We start from the raw sequence: 20,486 nt of genomic DNA on the forward strand, positions 1-20,486 counted from the left end.
TGGTGTGAGGACCCTCTTGGAATTGCTCTGTTTATTATTATTATTCTTCTCCGCATTTAATTGCATTTTTGAGGGCCTAAACATGCTCGAAAACTCACAAAACTTTGCACACGCGTCAGAACTGGCGAAAATTTACATCTGATATAGGTTTCAGAATTGGACGGGGCAAAATGGCTCGATAGCGCCACCTATAAAAGTTCAACGGAGTGCGCCTCCCGCAACGTTCCACGTACGTGCACGAAATTCGGTACATACATGTAATCACCTAATACCTACAAAAAAGTCTCTTGGAGCATAGCCCTAAACACAACAGGAAGTCAGCCATTTTGAACTTCCTCTCAGATTTTTGTGCAGTTTTTGCCATTTTCATGCCTCGTACTTTAACGAACTCCTCCTACAGTTTTAATCTGATCATCTTCAAATTTGGTGAGTGTAATCTTAAGGCCTTTGCGACGTTAAATTGCGAAGATCTTGAGTTTTCGTCGAAGGGCGGGTCCTCGGCGGCCTGACAAATTTCGATGTTTCGCCATGAAACAGGAAGTTGCTGTAACTCAGGCATGGAATGTCCAATCTGCCCCGAACTTCACACGTTTGATAAGCGTTCTGTCCTGAACACATGACCATGCTCATATTCAGTTATAGTCATAGCGCCACCTGCTGGCAACAGGAAGTGACATGTTTAACACTGTTATGGACTCCTAATAACATATAAAAAAGTGCCAGCAAGTGCTAAACATGCTAACAACATACTAGAAGCATGCTAAAACATGCTAGCAAACTCTTAGCTAAGTGCTAAAGCATGCTATTTTTGCAATTAAATAGGAATTTGCTGTAACTCAGGCATGGAATGTCCAATCTGCCCCAAACTTCACACTTTTGATAATCGTTCTGTCCTGAACACATCTACATGAGAATATTCAGTTATAGTAATAGCGCCACCTACTGGTAACAGGAAGTGTCATGTTTAACACGTTGATGCCATTCTAGCAACATGTTAAAAATGCCATTGACTTCTAAACATGCTAGAAACATGTTAAAACATGCTAGCAATACTTAGCTAAGTGCTAAAGCATGCTAATTCAATGAAACAGGATGTTGTTGTTACTCAAGAAGGCAATGTCCAATCTGCGCCAAACTTCACACTTTTGATAAGCGTTCTGTCCTGGACACATGACCATGCTCATATTCAGTTACAGTCATAGCGCCACCTGCTGGCAACAGGAAGTGACATGTTAAACACTGTTGTGGACTCCTAATAACATATAAAAAAGTTCCAGCATGTGCTAAACATGCTAACAACATACTAGAAACATGTTAAAACATGCTAGCAAACACTTAGCTTAGTGCTTAAGCATGCTAATACTGCAATTAAATAGGAATTTGCTGAAACACAGGCACGGAATGTCCAGTCTGCCCCAAACGTCACACGTTTGATAAGAGTCATGGCCTGAACACATCTACATGAGAATATTCAGTTATAGTAATAGCGCCACCTACTGGTAACAGGAAGTGTCATGTTTAACACGTTGATGCCGTTCTAGCAACATGTTAAAAATGCCATTGACTTCTAAACATGCTAGAAACATGTTAAAACATGCTAGCAAAACTTAGCTAAGTGCTAAAGCATGTTAATTCAATGAAACAGGATGTTGTTGTTACTCAAGAAGGCAATGTCCAATCTGCGCCAAACTTCACTCTTTTGATAAGCGTTCTGTCCTGAACACATGACCATGCTCATATTCAGTTACAGTCATAGCGCCACCTGCTGGCAACAGGAAGTGACATGTTAAACACTGTTGTGGACTCCTAATAACATATAAAAAAGTTCCAGCATGTGCTAAACATGCTAACAACATACTAGAAACATGTTAAAAAATGCTAGCAAACACTTAGCTTAGTGCTAAAGCATGCTAATACTGCAATTAAATAGGAATTTGCTGTAACACAGGCACGGAATGTCCAGTCTGCCCCAAACTTCACACGTTTGATAAGAGTCATGGCCTGAACACATCTACATGAGAATATTCAGTTATAGTAATAGTGCCACCTACTGGTAACAGGAAGTGTCATGTTTAACACGTTGATGCCGTTCTAGCAACATGTTAAAAATACCATTGACTTCTAAACATGCTAGAAACATGTTAAAACATGCTAGCAATACTAAGCTAAGTGCTAAAGCATGCTAATATAATGAAACAGGATGTTGTTGTTACTCAAGAAGGCAATGTCCAATCTGCGCCAAACTTCACACTTTTGATAAGCGTTCTGTCTTGAACACATGACAATGCTCATATTCAGTTACAGTCAATGCGCCACCTGCTGGCAACAGGAAGTGACATGTTAAACACTGTTGTGGACTCCTAATAACATATAAAAAAAAATGCCAGTAGGTGCTTAACATCCTACCAACATACTAGAAACATGCTAAAACATACTAGTAAACACTATAAGTACTAAACCATACTATTACTACAATTAAATATGAATTTGCTGTAACTCAAACATACAATATCCAATCTGCCCCAAACTTCACATACTTGATAAAAGTCCTGCACTGAACACATCTACAAAGCAATATTCAGATATATAACCCCACCTACTGCCAACAGAAACTGAACTGGTTAACACAGTAATGCAGTACTAACCACATACCTATTGTGTACTAAGCATGCTAAAAACATACTAAACATGCTAGCAACTACTATATACTGTATACCTCCTTAAATGCACATTGCCCAACCATGCTCTGTCTTCCTAAAGCCAACGAGTGACGATGGCACGGGTGCGAGGGCCCTTTCATCGCTGCTTGCAGCTTTAATTATTATTATTATTCTCCGCATTTAATCGCATTTTTGAGGGCCTAAACATGCTCGAAAACTCACGAAACTTTGCACACGTGTCAGAACTGGCGAAAATTTACATCTGATATAGGTTTCAGAATTGGGCGGGGCAAAATGGCTCGATAGCGCCACCTATAAAAGTTCAACGGAGTGCGCCTCCCGCTATGTTCCACGTACGTTTACGAAATTCGGTACATACATGTAAGGACCTAATACCTACAAAAAAGTCTCTTGGAGCGTAGCCCTAAACACAACAGGAAGTCAGCCATTTTCAACTTCCTCTCAGATTTTTGTGCAGTTTTTGCCATTTTCATGCCTCATACTTTAACGAACTCCTCCTACAGTTTTAATCTGATCATCTTCAAATTTGGTGAGTGTAATCTTAAGGCCTTTGCGACGTTAAATTGCGAAGATCTTGAGTTTTCGTCGAAGGGCGGGTCCTCGGCGGCCTGACAAATTTCGATGTTTCGCCATGAAACAGGAAGTTGCTGAAACTCAGGCATGGAATGTCCAATCTGCCCCAAACTTCACACGTTTGATAAGCGTTCTGTCCTGAACACATGACCATGCTCATATTCAGTTACAGTCATAGCGCCACCTGCTGGCAACAGGAAGTGACATGTTTAACATTGTTGTGAACTCCTGATAACATATAAAAAAGTGCCAGCAAGTGCTAAGCATGCTAACAACATACTAGACACATGCTAAAACATGCTAGCAAACACTTAGCTAATTGCTAAAGCATGCTATTACTGCAATTAAATAGGAATTTGCTGTAACTCAGGCACGGAATGTCTAATCTGCCCCAAACGTCACACATTTGATAAGAGTCATGGCCTGAACACATCTACATGAGAATATTCAGTTATAGTAATAGCGCCACCTACTGGTAACAGGAAGTGTCATGTTTAACACGTTGATGCCGTTCTAGCAACATGTTAAAAATGCCATTGACTTCTAAACATGCTAGAAACATGTTAAAACATGCTAGCAAAACTTAGCTAAGTGCTAAAGCATGTTAATTCAATGAAACAGGATGTTGTTGTTACTCAAGAAGGCAATGTCCAATCTGCGCCAAACTTCACACGTTTGATAAGCGTTCTGTCCTGAACACATGACCATGCTCATATTCAGTTACAGTCATAGCGCCACCTGCTGGCAACAGGAAGTGACATGTTAAACACTGTTGTGGACTCCTAATAACATATAAAAAAGTTCCAGCATGTGCTAAACATGCTAACAACATACTAGAAACATGTTAAAACATGCTAGCAAACACTTAGCTTAGTGCTAAAGCATGCTAATACTGCAATTAAATAGGAATTTGCTGTAACACAGGCACGGAATGTCCAGTCTGCCCCAAACTTCACACGTTTGATAAGAGTCATGGCCTGAACACATCTACATGAGAATATTCAGTTATAGTAATAGCGCCACCTACTGGTAACAGGAAGTGTCATGTTTAACACGTTGATGCCGTTCTAGCAACATGTTAAAAATACCATTGACTTCTAAACATGCTAGAAACATGTTAAAACATGCTAGCAATACTAAGCTAAGTGCTAAAGCATGCTAATATAATGAAACAGGATGTTGTTGTTACTCAAGAAGGCAATGTCCAATCTGCGCCAAACTTCACACTTTTGATAAGCGTTCTGTCTTGAACACATTACAATGCTCATATTCAGTTACAGTCAAAGCGCCACCTGCTGGCAACAGGAAGTGACATGTTAAACACTGTTGTGGACTCCTAATAACATATAAAAAAGTGCCAGCAAGTGCTAAACATGCTAACAACATTCTAGAAACATGCTAAAACATGCTAGCAAACACTTAGCTAATTGCTAAAGCATGCTATTGCTGCAATTAAATAGGAATTTGCTGTAACACAGGCATGGAATGTCCAATCTGCCCCAAACTTAATATGTAACATGCAAGAAACATGCTAGAAACACATAGCTAAGTTCTAAAGCATGTTAGAAATGCTAAAGGAAGTTGTTGTAACTCAAACATACAATATCCAATCTGCCCCAAACTTCACATACTTCATAAAAGTCCTGCACTGAACACATCTACAAAGCAATATTCAGATATATAACCCCACCTACTGCCAACAGAAACTGAACTGGTTAACACAGTAATGCAGTACTAACCACATACCTATTGTGTACTAAGCATGCTAAAAACATACTAAACATGCTAGCAACTACTATATACTGTATACCTCCTTAAATGCACATTGCCCAACCATGCTCTGTCTTCCTAAAGCCAACGAGTGACGATGGCATGGGTGCGAGGGCCCTTTCATCGCTGCTTGCAGCTTTAATTATTCTAGTAATTATTAGTCTACTAGTGGCAGTAGACGTCTTCACATTCAATTAAGATAATCATGTAAAGGTGAGGTAGGTGATTTGTTCCAGAAACATTGTTTTGTTATGCTGGTTGAAAGTCTCTTCACATCCTGATAGCAATCACTAAGTTAAGCGGTCTTAATGTAATTATTTGTATATATGTCGTCTGTGGAAGGCGTAGGACCATAAAATGTTTGTCCAATCATTGAATTCAGTCCGAATGCAATGGTACGATGTTCTAAATGCCTGTCATATACCTGTATGTATTTCCATACCTCCACGCACCTGCTCACGCAGACATCACACATCATCAGCGCGTTTCATGCTATGAGTTAGCCAGACGACAGTCAATGAGCACCCAGCAGCCACCTTTTACAGTTCCTTCTGAACCAAAACAACGAGCTTATGCTGCGTTCACACCATATTTGGAAGAGATACCCGTGACGTTATACTCGGAGTGGTTCGTGACTCGAATTTCTGCGTTTCAATGGCGAAACCATCAACGTTGTAATGAATCTGCAGCAGTCAGGTGGTACAGGTCTCAAGTTGTTTATGTTCATTATTATTGTAATGGTATGTGCTTTGAGTCATGAGGCAGTAACGCCATGAGTCATAACGCCGTCTCTTGTGGCGCTTTGCAGACTGCTGTGTGCGTTCATGTGTTTTAAAGGAGGTGTGACTTTGGAGAAGCTTTGAAAGGAGGGTTGGATCTTGTGCTCTCAGAGCTAGCTTGCTATGAATAGCCTCTCAAAAATGTCCTACCCTACCTTTAAAATGCACCAGTTTCGAGAAAACTGATGAAAATTTCGATAATAAGATACAAGCAGATAATCAACGGATGTATTTTTTGCTTGCTCAGTTGGGCCAGTAGGCTAGTTAATATTTTTACACTTTCAAAATATTTTAAATTATTAATTTTAATTTACATTGAGTTTCTAATTGCAAATGTAATTTTTACATTGTTTAAAAGAACAATTAGCTAGCCTAACTTTTTTGTTCAAAATTATTAAATAAATAATAAGTCACATCATTAATCCCTCTTCCAAAACACGCTTTTGTCTTACCCTGATTCACTATGGTAAGCCTATTATAATTGTTTATAGTTACTTTAGAAGAAAACAAATGCGCATGTCTCGTCATATCCGTAAATAGAGAAACGTGTATCTGCTACTTTGAAGCGTGTGGGAATGGGTTAATTGTCTTGTCACAGCGAGGAAGAAATATTGACATGGAGCAGCTAATTCTCAAACCTCCCGGGTTTAAAACAAAAAACAAAACAAAAACGAATAGAGGAGTCTTCTGACAAAAAGAGAAAGCGTGAAGCTCGTAAATCATAAAACAAAATCAACATCGGCTTGGCTTGGCTTTTCGGAGATGGCGGGAACTGAGGGGGTTGAAATGTTGTAAAAGTGATGCGGAGATGGCGTTCTTATGACTCGACGGGTGAGTAAGGTATTTTATTGAACAGATAAATTGGCACACGTTGTTTATTGTAAAGCATTATCTATTGTTAAGGGTCATGAATTATGGTTGTTGTAGAGCTGTGCTGGAATTTATTTTCAAGGAAGTACCGTGTCTATTAGCCTATGGGTAAAGCTTCAGTAACGTCTTCCGCTAGTCCGCTTGACATCCTTTCCATGTCAAGCCTAGTAGTGTATGTTTTATGGATAGCCATATTCATCAGCACAGTCACGTATATAGGGCCGAATTGAAACCAATGTTTTTTCCGCAAAATGCATGCACTTTTGTTTTTTTAACGCTATAGGGCCAAATGGTATATAGTGTAGCCTACCTTTAATTGTTTTTTAAATATAAAAATTTTTTTTTAATATAATTTGCAAAGAAAATTTTATCTTAGACATTATAGTCAATATAATCATACAGGAAACTCTAAGACAGAAATCATTTTCACATTTGCTAGAAAATGATGGCATTCAGTAGGTTAAATGGCAAAAATGTATTATTTTCAACCCGTTCTACTGATACTACTATCACAAAAATTGAAAAATAGTATTTCACAAGCCAAAGTTTAAAAGGTATAAACATGCATGTACATAAAAAAGTAGGATATAGCAGAGGCCCAATAGGAGGGCAGTTTCGTCAGCTGACCCGTAACACTCACATATTGAGCCCTGGCAGTCAGTTCTGTAGTCAAAAGCCGGTTTTCTCAAATTATTCAAGTACTGTTTATTATTATCTAACCTCCAAGAAAGAATCATTCATGATAAGAAAATCAAACCAAGCAACATACGAAAAGTTTATTGTTGAAGCATTGTCTGCACATGATACAGCTGTCAGATTTTTGGAAGATAGGAATACTTATATTTACATGACATAATATTATCTGAAATGTTTTTGACTCTCCTGCACACTTGATTGAATATTATTTCGATCACATCGAAATTGTACAAAAACATACAGTAGAATCAATTAAGGCACAGAAATTGACAGTGCAAACTAAAACATACCCCTTTTCAATGTAAGATCAGAATGGAATGTTGTTGGGCCAGATCCAGACAGTTTAAAACACTGCTCTTCTATCTTTCAAGTAAAACAGCAGTAGAAGGGTACTTTAAAGGTGCTGTAAGTGATTATTTTATAGAATAGCATGCAGAACATATCAATACCACCTGACAGAAGTCTCTAGGCTCTGTAAAACACTTTGGCTTTGCTGACAGTGAGGATTTTGAAATGGCTTACAGCACCTTTAATGCATTTAACGCCATTTTCAAATGTGTAAACAGTTCCGTCAAACAAGCAAGGCACCTTTTCTTTGTGAATATTGATGCCAAAGTATCACAAATATTCTGTATCATCCAAATGCAGAACAATATATCAGTCCTGTGTACATTTTTACATATTGAGCAAGCACTGTTACTACTTTGAGGCGTCACAGGAACTGTCCTGGGAGGCGTCGTGGTGTGGTTGCTCCTCATTGGCACGTATAATCTGCTGTGCAGTCTTTGTGTCTGTACTTTCAGTCCGTATTTAACTGAACATGACCCCGGATAAGCATCATAAGTGAGCATGCTCAGAGCTCTGGTCGCTGTCGTGGCTGTCCTCATTGTTGATAAGTGAGTCCGGTGTATGTTGGAGTCCAGGAATTCCCGAAAACTCAGAGGGAAGCAACGTTCCCTTTTTGACATTCACAAGCTCTTTTTCTCTCGCTACCGCCCCCTGTTGGCCTCCTTTAACTCGCTTCCACTTCATCCGTCTGTTCTGAAACCACACTTTTACCTAGTGGGAAAGAAAGACACATGAGTTATCAGATCCTACACTCTTAGGCTACATCTACATTAAGCCCATTACATTTAGATCGTTTCAAAACGCTCTTCAACCATATTAGCGTTTTCAAGCTTTTCCAAAAGTTTCTCGTCCACACTAAAACTACGAAAAATGCTTAAATCATCTTACTGCGCATGCGTAAAATGAAATAAAAGCTCACTGAAATGATACAGAGAGAGCAGACATAATAAAGTTCTCACACTTCTTCTGGCACGATCATTTTATTAGCTAAATATCCCAACACTTACTGGTGCATCCAATCGCACTCAAAAATCGCTATATTCCATGTATGGTCTAAAACACAATTGCCCTCATGTTTTGACACACAACAGCAATTGCGAGTACATTTCTGTCATCTTTTCAGGAATGTAATATGAAGATTGTACAAAGTAACATTTATCGTTAGCAACGGTACATGCGATTATAACCATAATATTTACACCATGATATACACTGTCGTTTTTAAATACTTCTGTTTTCACAGTCCAAACTAGAAAACTGTAAAGAATTTGAAGTGTCTTCAAAAATCTGTTTTCTCAGGACAAAAATGCCATCTCAGTGTGGACAGATGGCCAAAAATAGAGAAAAAGATGCGTTTTCAAATGTATCCTATCCAGATTAATGTAGGCATGCCTTAGAAATAAAGGTTCTTTATTGGCATATGGTTCCATGAAGAACCTTTAACATCCAAGGAACCTTTCCATTGCACAAAAGGATCTTTACAGTGGAAATCTTTATCGTTGTTTAGATTATTAAAAAGTCTTTCACACTACGAAAAAATTGGTTATTTTAAAAAGTGTTCCATGTAAGGTTCCTTGCATGGGGAACCCAAAATGGCTCTTTAATGGCATCGCTGTGAAAACCACAACAACAAAATATTTGGAACCTTTATTTTTAAGAGTGTAATTTGTCTTCAGCAAATTAGTCTGTATGTTCACCCCGATGGTGCAGATGATCTGTTTACTGTGGTTGTTGGAGGAGCGATTGGAGAGGTAGATCAGGCCATGACTCACCAAACTCCAGTAAGCTAATATCCCTCGATCGGGTGCAAGTGTGCCATGTGATCAGATGACTGCCATGCTATTCTAATGCATGATCCACAAAGTTTGGAATTATGTTTTTCTGAAGACGCTTGAAAAATCCCATGGCTTTCAATGCACATATTTGGCACCTACGGTATTTTCAGCCCATCTTTTCTGTGGCATCAGACATTTTTGTCTTTTCCTTGCGAGTTAATTCAGAGACAGTATTTACGTTTCCCAACACGATGATTTAGCTGTTTCTTAAAGGGTCACTGCAGTGCAAGTAAGGCTTGCTTGTCTAATGCTAAAATTTATTTCTGGAGTAGTTATGATGTTAGATAGTCACATGGAATAGACCAGAATTATTCATCATACGCAATCAGACTTGACGAATACCAGGCCCAAATCAGCAAAATGATGTAATTTGAAGTATTATTTTTTTTCTCCAAATGGCTATCAAACTTTTAAGCATTTTACGTTCAAATTAATTTTACGCTCAACACAATAATTCCTTCAGCGTACGTTTCAAGCATCCGCAAGGAATCGTCTTTGGATTTTAAGGTCCGCTAGAACACTATTAAATTGGCCACCCACGTTCATTACTGTCAGCACTGTAAGACTGCCACCCTTAAAATATATCTGCAACGTTTGCAATTCTTCTCTCAGCCTGAAAATGTCCCAGTGAGTTCACTGGTCACTGGTTAGTGCATGTCATTAGACAATTCTATAATTTCCTAAAAATACCAGCACTTGCATGGCAGCATTGAAATAAATTTAAAGTTGAAGACTGGATCTGTGTAAATGAAATCAGGGCCTCTTTGCAGTGGCAAGACACCCATTTGGTTAAAATCAATGCAAGAAAGAAAAAAAACAGACAAATGTGCAAAAGCCAATAAGAATTCACTATGTGGATGACATAGTCTTTTATTCAAAAAAAGTAAATGGTTATTTTCACTGTAATTTTTTTATTCACTTTAATTTTACATTTCTCAAAAAATTATAAAGTTAAAAAAAGTTACTAAATAAATAAACAAACAAAGTTTGAATTAACTGAATTAGCTGGAGGAGTTTAATTCTAAACTCCTAAAACATTAAGGGAGACCAGTACAGTGCTTTCTTGCAGGTGCTGTAATAAATTTAATTACAGATAGTCGTTTTAATTAGCCTGTGCAATATCATTATGATTAGTAACCATTTTACGTGTGCTCCAGTCATAGTCCTTCTCCTGTCACGAACGTCCAGAACTCCAGCAGGTTCACACAGGGATCACATTGCAGGAGACGGATTTGCTTACTTGTCGTGTGGCAAGGTTTTTAATTCTAAGCCTTGGGAATGTATCCCCAGAGAAGATAGCATAATTTAAGGCCACAGATGTCACTTCCTTGTGGGATCCATGGCAAACAGCAAAGTCTTATGAAACCAAAAGGTCTAGAAACGAATTTGTAATCTAAAATACTGCGAGGTACTGGACATATTATAATTTAAGGCACTTGCATGGTTCATTGAGCAGTTAAAAATGTTATGAATGGTGTTTTGAATTAGGCCAGAATGACCTGCCAATGATGTCATTTCAAAAACAGCGAGCATTATGTCATCTCTTTATGTCTGTAAGAGTCAATAAACTTCAATGGTTTAATACGATTACATAGTTGTTTGGTTAAAACATCAAATAGTTACAACAACCAATATATCTCTGGCTCCAAATAAAGCGTCATGTGCTATTTATTTCACATATGGCTGTAGGAAGCGCCTTCCCACGCAGAGACCAATTTGTAAGACGGAGCAGCAAGGCGGAAGTGCCTTAGCGGACAGAACTTCCTTCGCCTCTCCCGTTACTTGACTACAGCCAAAAAGAGAGCTTGCAGAAACATCTGGAATACAATAGTCCCACTCCATGGCTGGATAGAAAAGCACTGAACCCAGAAAAAAAATAAAACGACAGTAGCTTCTGACAGAATGATTGATGAACAGGGACCAGGTCGCACTCGGTCATCTCACCTGCCTTTCCGTGAGATCCAGGTTTACGGCGATTTCGTACCGCCTCAGTCTGGTCAAATAGTTGTGATGGGCGAATTCTGCCTCCAGTTCTCGAATTTGCTCTTTGGTGAACGCTGTCCGCTCCTTCCTTGGCTTGCTGCTCACATCCGATTTGTAATTCCCATCTTGGGACTCTGAAAAGAAAAAGCAAGAATGAAAGAAATGGTCACAATCTTTTTGAAAAGCAGTGTCAACTGTTCCACAACAAAATGGGCTTTGAAACACAATCAGTTCATTTCAATGCAATCGTTCCAATTAAATACAATCACTGCAGGGTTGAAATCCCAGAAATGTCATAAAGAAAAGCAGAGGAGAATAAGGAATACTGCCAGTCATATTTTACGATGCTGCAATTGTGCATGCCAGCTGTTTGTAAAAGTCAGCTCCAGCCGTGAGTTTTCATAAACCGCTATATAGATTCTCACAATGAGTTGGCGCTCACCAGAACACTTTCCAAAGACTTCATTTGACTTAGTGTTAATGGAATCTGCTATCCTTGTAGTTTTAATAGGGAACAAAACAGTACTGGAGGACGTGTAAAAATATATTTCCTTAGTTTATTTACCTCAAAATGTTACGAGCGTCTTCCAGTCATGGCTCAGGAGCTGCCAGCTCACAACAATTTTCAGTGGAGTGTTTCTTATTCCCTCCCTCGCTCTTGCGCTGTCAATTACGGCGAATTGCTTTCCCTAGTTTCAGATGTTTTTTGGAGTGACAGAACATGAACGCATAAAAGCTCATATATACAATTACATGTGGTTATTGCCAGAGCTCAATTACGTCTAGTCTATTCTTGAATGGGAAACGCAAAAGGCCATTGAGGAAATGTCAGATTAGCCTAGCTATCCATCCTACCGAAGACACATGCGCTTCTGTTGTTTTGACACATGAGGAAGGAAATTTTATGCTTCTTTTTTCACAAGACGTGCGCCTTTATCATGACTTCATGTTGCTGTGACTCACTTGCAAAGCCTTTTGGTTCATTTATCTATGGGTGTGGAGTGAGCGCTAATCCAACTAGCATTCCAAACCCAGCTGTAAATAGAGTCTAATTTAATGAGACCCCATCCGCAAGTGGCGAGACCTGCTCTGCCATTTCAACACAGGTCAGCATGATATTTCAAATGCATAATTGTTCATGTTTTTTCAATGATAAAATACTGTGTACTATCCCATCTTAAAGGGAAAGTTCACCCATAAATTAAATTTTACTCACTCTCATACTGTTTCAAAATGTAAGGTCCGTTCACACCCAGAATGATATAGATAACTAAATTAGCGTCCACACCAGCAGACGATATCATTCTGTTTATTAGGGTGCTTTCACACTGGGCTCGTTTGCTGCGGTCCGAGCCCGAGCGCGATTGTTCCCGGCGCCCCCCGCAGCGTTGGTCTGGTTTCACACTCAACTTGATTATATCGAACCCTGGTGCGTTTGCGTCATCGCAAACGTGCACGGGGCATGATAGAAAACAAAATGCGGGTCAATATATTGTGCTTTTTATTAATTTTGTGCTATTATGCGCAGCTGAGTGAACAACACAGGTTTACTGTGAGTATGTGTTGAATAAGTTGGCTTTCTGCTGCTTGCAAACAGAGTCTTTTGAGGATTTCCATTAATTTGTTGCCCTGATTCCACGCGATATGCGCGAATACACTGCAGGCTCACTCCCGCTCGTATCCAAGGTAAATCATCAACACTATCATCCCTTACATGTGTTTTATTTCATTAAATACATCATCAGCTAAAACGCATGTGCAGGTTACTTTACTTACTTTAAGTGTGCACCTGAGTCCATGTTGCTTTCACATTCACACAAACTGCGGCACGGTTCGAGTGCAACCAAACTCAAACCACCTCCTCCAGGTAGTCTCGGGTTCGGTACCCCAGTGTGAACCCGGGTCCGCATGACAGCGTTTACATTAGCGATTTTTCATGCGAACCGTGCCCCGTTCCGAACTAAACTGCCAGTGCGAAAGCACCCTCAGTGTGTGCTGGTCTGTCACTTTAAATGCTCGTGCTCTTCAGTGTTACATAGAAGAAAGTAAATGATCAGATTTGTAATTTTTAACTGTTTTCAAACATATTTTCCCTCAACTGCCATTAGTCAGATTGTCCCCACCCCCAAACTCATGCTATTGGTCGAGCCACTGTTGCTGTGTCAGGCTGGTCGGATTATCAAACAAACCGTGTTTTTAAAACACTTCAAGCGTATCTTAGATACACTGGGATATATGGCAAAGTATTATTTTAGTTTGCCTTGAAGGTCTCACTGTAGGTGGATGTTCAGATGAAGTGTGAAATCACCGCTGTCAGCTACATCATGATGGCTATAAACACATGCCAAACGTGTTATTTAACAGTATAATTTGCAGGTTGAGATTTGCAGAAGCTGACAAGGACAGAGACTCAGGATTGTTCATGTAATGATGATATTGTAGTTTAGCATAGAAGTTGCATTCTATGGTGACTCATGCTAATGAAGAGACTTTGAACAAATAATCATCAGGTGATTTCTAAAGACAATGCATCAAAATGCAACTGATTACACCCAGTTTTAGCTCAAATTTCACCAGATGTATTTTAAAGAGTCGGCTGAATGTGGGTCTGATTAAAACAAGAGCAAAAAGGCACGTTTATTGCGGGCCAAAAGCAGCCATTGTGGAGTGAGAAAAAGCAACACGAGCATCGTTTTGAGAACAGAGCTGGTCTAAGTTAAGGAAACTTTTCCCGGCTTCGCGACACGGCGGTTACACCACAGCAATTAGGCCTGCGCTTTAACTTTTATCTCTTCTTTAAAAAAAGAAAAGTACTGGGGGGGAAAAGCAGGACAGCCTAAGCTTTCAAAGATGATTTAAAAAATACAGCTTCAATGAAAATTTAGACATCTACTTTAATATTCTACTTACATACTGAGCTTTATTGGTGATAAAAACAAGAAACCAAAATGAATATCATGAAAACCCACATGACAAAATACACGCTAGGCTGCTGTCTCCTATCCAAACCAGACATGTGCTGTTTTATTAGAACATCCACACATGCTTTGAATAAATCAAACAATATATCTTAAATATAAATATGTTGACATTTTGACTGTTTAAATCCACCCTTGTTGCATTGATTGGTGCTCATTATAAAAGCTCATTTAATTTTTTGTAATGCCACAGTTGCTCTGAAAATGAATAGAAAGTAGTATTTAAACATTTTAATAATTGAAATACCTTTTAAAATCTATAATGCTTAAAATAGATAAAAACTGTTCAAATGCCCCAAACACATCCGTGAGAATTACATTTTCTATAATTCAATAATTTTTTACAGTATTACACACTACAACATGGTAATCACTTTGTTTATTGTAAATTTTGCTACGGGAGTAGAATAATATCCAAAATTATTCAAATAATATTCAAAATTAATTAATATTAATACAAATAATAATATAATAGTAAATGTATAGTTACATAATGATTATATTTAGCAGTGCAAATAACTTATAATCCCGTCTGCCTGTTTTAAAAAATATTTTATATACAAGAATTGCGACAAAAATATATATATATAAGATTAAAAATAAATTGGGTTACACTTTATTTTAAGGTTTCATTGTTACAGTGTAATTATACATTTAAGTAATGAGTAATAATAATTAACTGCATGTACTTACTATAGGGTTAGGTTTAGGGTTTGGTTCAGGGTTAGTTGCATGTAATTATGCAAAATGTTATGTTATTACTACAGAGTACATGCAACATATGCAACAAGAACACTGTAAAATGAAGTGTTACCATAAAAAGTTTAAAATGTATGAACTAGTGCAGAGTCCTTCAATTCTGTCAAGACCTTTTCAGCAGTGGAACAAGTGTATTTATAATGTTATGTTAATTTCGGGTTGGCACAAATGAGAATAAATCCACATCTGCAGGGCTGTACCTCTTATGTGGACCTGAACTTTGTTTTAAAGGGCAGAACGTAGTTAAAAGTCCCTTTGAAGTAACAAGATCGTAAAAGTAAATTTTATGATCCATTTTATGCAGTGTTAAATTGATTTTTTTTAACACGAGTGGCAACTATTCCTGACAAAACAAACTGGAGATGCCCATCAGATTAAACAACAGCTTTTGCAGTGAACCGAAAACCCTTCAGTTCACTTCATATCTCCCTGCTCGTTTTACCCATCAGCAAAACCAAAAGTAAAGTAACAGTATATTCCCGTTCTGATTCCAATGTACAAACAAATTATCTTCGAAGAGAAAGCGGCTTAAAAAACTCCTGTCATCTAACGTTTGGCTTTTCGTGTTAAATGCCAACACAGGCGTCCCTGTTCTCCTTCTCAGACCATGGCATTAGTTACTTTACCACATGCCTTATTTGTGCTTGCCAAAAAAGTGAGGAGATGAAACAGATGAGACTAAAAGTGAATCATGCGTGCAGTTAAATGCCCACACATGAGTTACAATCTACCCTCTGCTAGCCAAAATAATTGCTTCTGTGCGTGTAAGCCAACACCTACAGTACAAAACTCTCACAGGCAAAAACACGGATCCACGTTTCCCCACATTTCCAAAAACACTATAGCACTGCACTCAGTCTGATTGTGAAGGCTGTTAAAATGCACCATAACTTGTAAAAAAAACAAAAAACATTTTCAGTTACAATAAAAAAAATGTAGATGTTTTAACAGTGTTTAATGGGGACTAAAATAACAAAAGTATAATTGATAAGAGAAATGTTCTTCTGGAAAACATTACAAAGAATTTATTTACACGATGTGATATGCTCTTGTAATAGGCATAGGAGAAAATTACAGTTTTTCAATCATATATATATATATATATATATATAAATTATTATAATAAAATTATATAAATGATATAAATAATTTAAATAATAATTCATAAATATTGTATATAAATATAAATAATATATTTAAAAATATTTAAAACAATTTATATATAATATTTGTAAAATAAGAAATGTATATAATTTGTATTTAACAAATATTAATATTATTTACAGATAGCAAATAAATAATACATGCTAAATGTTGATATATTATTTATATATATGATTTATAAAATTTGAAATATTTATTAAAATATTTTGCAAATAATAGGCCTAATATTAAATACTGAAATTAAATAAATAATTATACTCATATATATATACATACACATTTGTTATATGATTTCTGCAGAATCATGTGACACTGAACACTAGAGTAATGGCTGATCAGCTTTGCATCGCAGAAATAAATTATATTTTAAAGTAAATTAAAATAGAAAACCATTATCAATAATATTTCACAATAATACTGTGTTTTTCTGTATTTTTGATCAAATAAATGAAGGCTATATATAAAACAAAAAATGACTTGATCAGATCGGACCCTTTACCTTTTTACTTAAATATAGATTGGTTTAAAATAAAAATGAGCCTTTTTCTTACCAGAGCTGTCACTTCTTCGTTTGCTATTCCTTTTCTCTGCCTCGGCCGGCGACATCGTATGACGTCCGAAATCCCCTCCGGGAACACAAGAGGCCCCTGATGGCACCCCTCCGCCGAGGCTCGGGGTGCTTGCGCAGAGGCTGGGGCCCCCGGGACCCATGTCTGAAGAGCCTGAATCAGGGGCCGAGATGCCCAGTCCTAGACGGGCGCTGGCTGGCGAGGCGCTGGCCGTCTGCGGGATGTGCCATCCGGTCTGCTGCGGTTGGGGTAGATGATGATGATGATGATGATGATGATGCTGCTGCTGGGACATGGGTGGCCCTCGCTGGTGCCCATGCCCCCCAAACAGTCCCCCGTCCTCACCTGGGTAACCGCTCACGATGCAGGTAGAAGGAGAGGAGGTGGAGAGGTCAGGGTACGTGGAGAGGTGCTCGGAGCGCCCGTGAAGGGCGAAGGCGGGGTGCAGGGCCTGTGGAGGTGCGTGAGGGCTGCGCAAACAGCCGAACAGCGTGTGATCCATCGCATGCACCAAAGCGGTCGCTCACAAACACAGAAGCCACAACAGCAAAACTTCCAAGAGATGAAAAGATTAATTAAAAGCAGCAGAAACACAAAACGCTCCTTTGCTTCTCACTTTAAGCAATCTCTCCTTGGAAAAAAAAGTGGAAAAGGAAAAAAGTGCGTCAGTACACATGAGTGTGTGTGTGTGATAATCCCATGCACGTCGCGAGCGAGAGTTGCCAGGCAGCAGCAGCTGACGATGATGATGATGAGAGATGAATCTCAGTTGACAGTCTAGCGCAGACTGCGGCCCAGCTGAGAGGGAAAGGTGCTTCCTAACAGTGGCCGGGATTTTGGGCAATGGGCTGGGACTGAAGGAGGGGTGGGAGATGTTATAAATAGGGACATGTAACATGAGAGGGAGGCTGGGTCACAGAACCCCGCCACAACTGTCCACTGAATCGAGCCAGTCCAAGCCTTACAGCTCGATACATCTAAAACATGTCAGAAATAGATTTTCATTTCTGTCCCTTTAAATCTTTTTCACGATTTGCTGTTTTTAATTGTTACTTTTTCTTTGGTCCCAAAAGGCTTGAGAATTTGTTGAGAAGGTCGGAGCAGCTGAGAGGGGTTAAAAGTGTTAATGGGTTGTTGATCTTCTGCACGTTCTCCTTTGTTGTGAGGATGATTTAGAGGACAGGGGCTCAGTGCTAGAAGTCCCTAAGCTGTAGATCTTCTTCTATTGGTGGTATGACTGCACAAACTATTGAGTCTTTTCTTTCTGAGTAGTCGGACGACAAACCACCTATAACATAAATAACGTTTCATCAAAAATATAGTAACAATAATAGTGTGGACTATTATTACAATTGGAAATTTCCATTTTTAAAATCTTTTAAAATGTAATTTATTCCTGTGATGTCAAAGCTGTATTTTCAGCATCATTACTCCAGTCTTCAGTGTCACATGATCCTTCAGAAATCATTCTAATATGATGATTTGATGCTCAAGAAACATATTATTATCAATGTTGAAAACAGTTGTGCTGCTTCATATATTTGTGGAAACCATGATATATTTAATTTATAAATGTCTTATTATCAGTTAAATGCACACTTTGAAGTTAAAAAAAAGTATTAATATCTTTTTTTTTTTTTAAGGTAGTGTGTATATATATATATATATATATAAATCTTTGTAACAATATACAATATACACTACACATTTTCTTCTTTCTTTTTTTGAAAGAAATGAATACTTTTATTCAGAAAGGATGTGTTATCTTGATAAAAAGTGATAGTAAAGATTTATATTGTTAGAAAACATTTATATTTTGAATAAATCCTGTTCTCTTTAACTTTTTATCATCAATGAATCCTGAAAAAATATTCCAACTAAATATTAAGGTGATATATATATAAATATATATAAATAGTTAGGACCTTATGGTTTGTTTATGTGTTTTGTTGTACCTCTGTTGTTTTGGGAGTATGTGTGTGTGTGTGTGTGCGCGCGCACGTGCAGGAATGTCCTCTGATTGGTTCCTGCAGGCTGATTGATGCTATGTCCTGATTGGTGCACAGTACTTTAAAAAGCATGTCATCATCACAACATCTTTGTGTCCTGAGCAGAAAGAGTTGGATTGTATAGTGCAGAGTTTTAAGAGAGTTTGTATTAGTGTATTCGTATATATGTTTATAGTGTGTAATAAGAGAGTTTGTATGTGTTAAAAGTGTATTAGAGACTGTGAGTACTGACTGTTTAAGTTGGAAATGTTGTGTATTTGTGTTTGTCTGTGTTTGTTGTATTTTACATTTGCCTGTTTTCCGACACTGATTTCGTCCCTCTCAATTTGTTCACTGGGCTTTGAAAATAGGTTTTGTAAATATATTGCTTTTTGGTTAGGCAGTTAGGTTAGTGTATTTTCTTTTTGATTAGTTTAAGGAAATGCGGTTAAAACTAAGAATGTTTTGTTATACAGTGTATAAACTGTCTACGAAAGTACACACACACACACATATGCATATATCCGACAATATATCCCATATCATTTCAACAACTTCCCAGCCCACTAAAATGAATAAAATATTCTTTATGGAATATACATTAGTTGTAATTTACAGTCATGGTAGTGTATCACTGTTTTAATCAGAGTAACAGTGCTCATCGCGGCACACACTACTCGAGCAGAACTAACAGCATCGCCATTCAAGACGTCCCAAAGGTTTCACCCATACAGACCGATGCGGTGTAACGGCACACAGAGCAGGGCCTTTCTCTGCTCATGGGTAAAAGACGGAGAGGAAATCAGATGCCTTTTGGGGGAAATAGCTTTAGCAGATGGGGAAAAGAGTGTGGAGTCAGGGCCTTATTTAGAGAGAGCGGAGAAGACGAGAGACGGTCATTCTCATCTCTCAAAGCACCCTGTCACACAGTCTCGGGTGAGTACTGCCAGTTCTCTGTTTATCCTGCTTATTAGTCCAATTATCAGGAGAGTTTTTGAGACGTGTGGATGCTGTTTACGCAAAGTTTGTTTTCATATGTGGTTTCTCTCTTTGGATATCTGTCATGCACTCTTTACTGAGGCCTGATCAGATCTAGAAAAGCAGTGATATGTGAGGGTTTCACTTATCAGGTGACCGCAAGAAAAGAGGGAGCACGAGCACGATACATTACCAACAGTGCAACATGTTAAATCTAGAGACACGCTGCTCAGACGCTGAGAGAAAATACAGTTCTTCAGCAGGATCTAGAGGAGAGATTTTGCTTCGTTAAACCTATAACACAGAAATTACAAGTGTTAGAGCTGACAATAGATTCAAATAAATCATTATTATTTAAAAATGTTAATTAAAAACAGTTTAAAGACTTTTTAAATTCTTGGTTTGTAAAATTCAGCTTCAATTCAACTCAAAACTTTTGACCTAAATTAGAATTTCAATAAATAAATTGTATATTATATTATATTGTATAACTACAAATTTCAATGCTCAATAGT

At 38.1% G+C, this 20,486-nt stretch overlaps 1 protein-coding gene across 1 annotated transcript; it reads right to left on the reverse strand.

Moving 5' to 3' along the window:
- Nucleotides 1-7,413: 7,413 nt before the first annotated feature.
- Nucleotides 7,414-17,856, reverse strand: meox2a (mesenchyme homeobox 2a). Its single transcript, XM_082180809.1, has 3 exons — nt 16,988-17,856; nt 11,497-11,669; nt 7,414-8,428 (listed from the first exon to the last, which is right to left on the reverse strand). The coding sequence occupies exons 1-3, from the start codon at nt 17,505-17,507 to the stop codon at nt 8,207-8,209; spliced, it is 915 nt and encodes a 304-aa protein (XP_082036935.1). The 5' UTR covers nt 17,508-17,856; the 3' UTR covers nt 7,414-8,206.
- Between the last annotated feature and the right edge of the window lie 2,630 nt (nt 17,857-20,486).

Source organism: Leuciscus leuciscus, assembly GCF_965113295.1.
Source record: "Leuciscus leuciscus genome assembly, chromosome: 9".
Classification (NCBI taxonomy): Eukaryota; Metazoa; Chordata; class Actinopteri; order Cypriniformes; family Leuciscidae; genus Leuciscus; species Leuciscus leuciscus.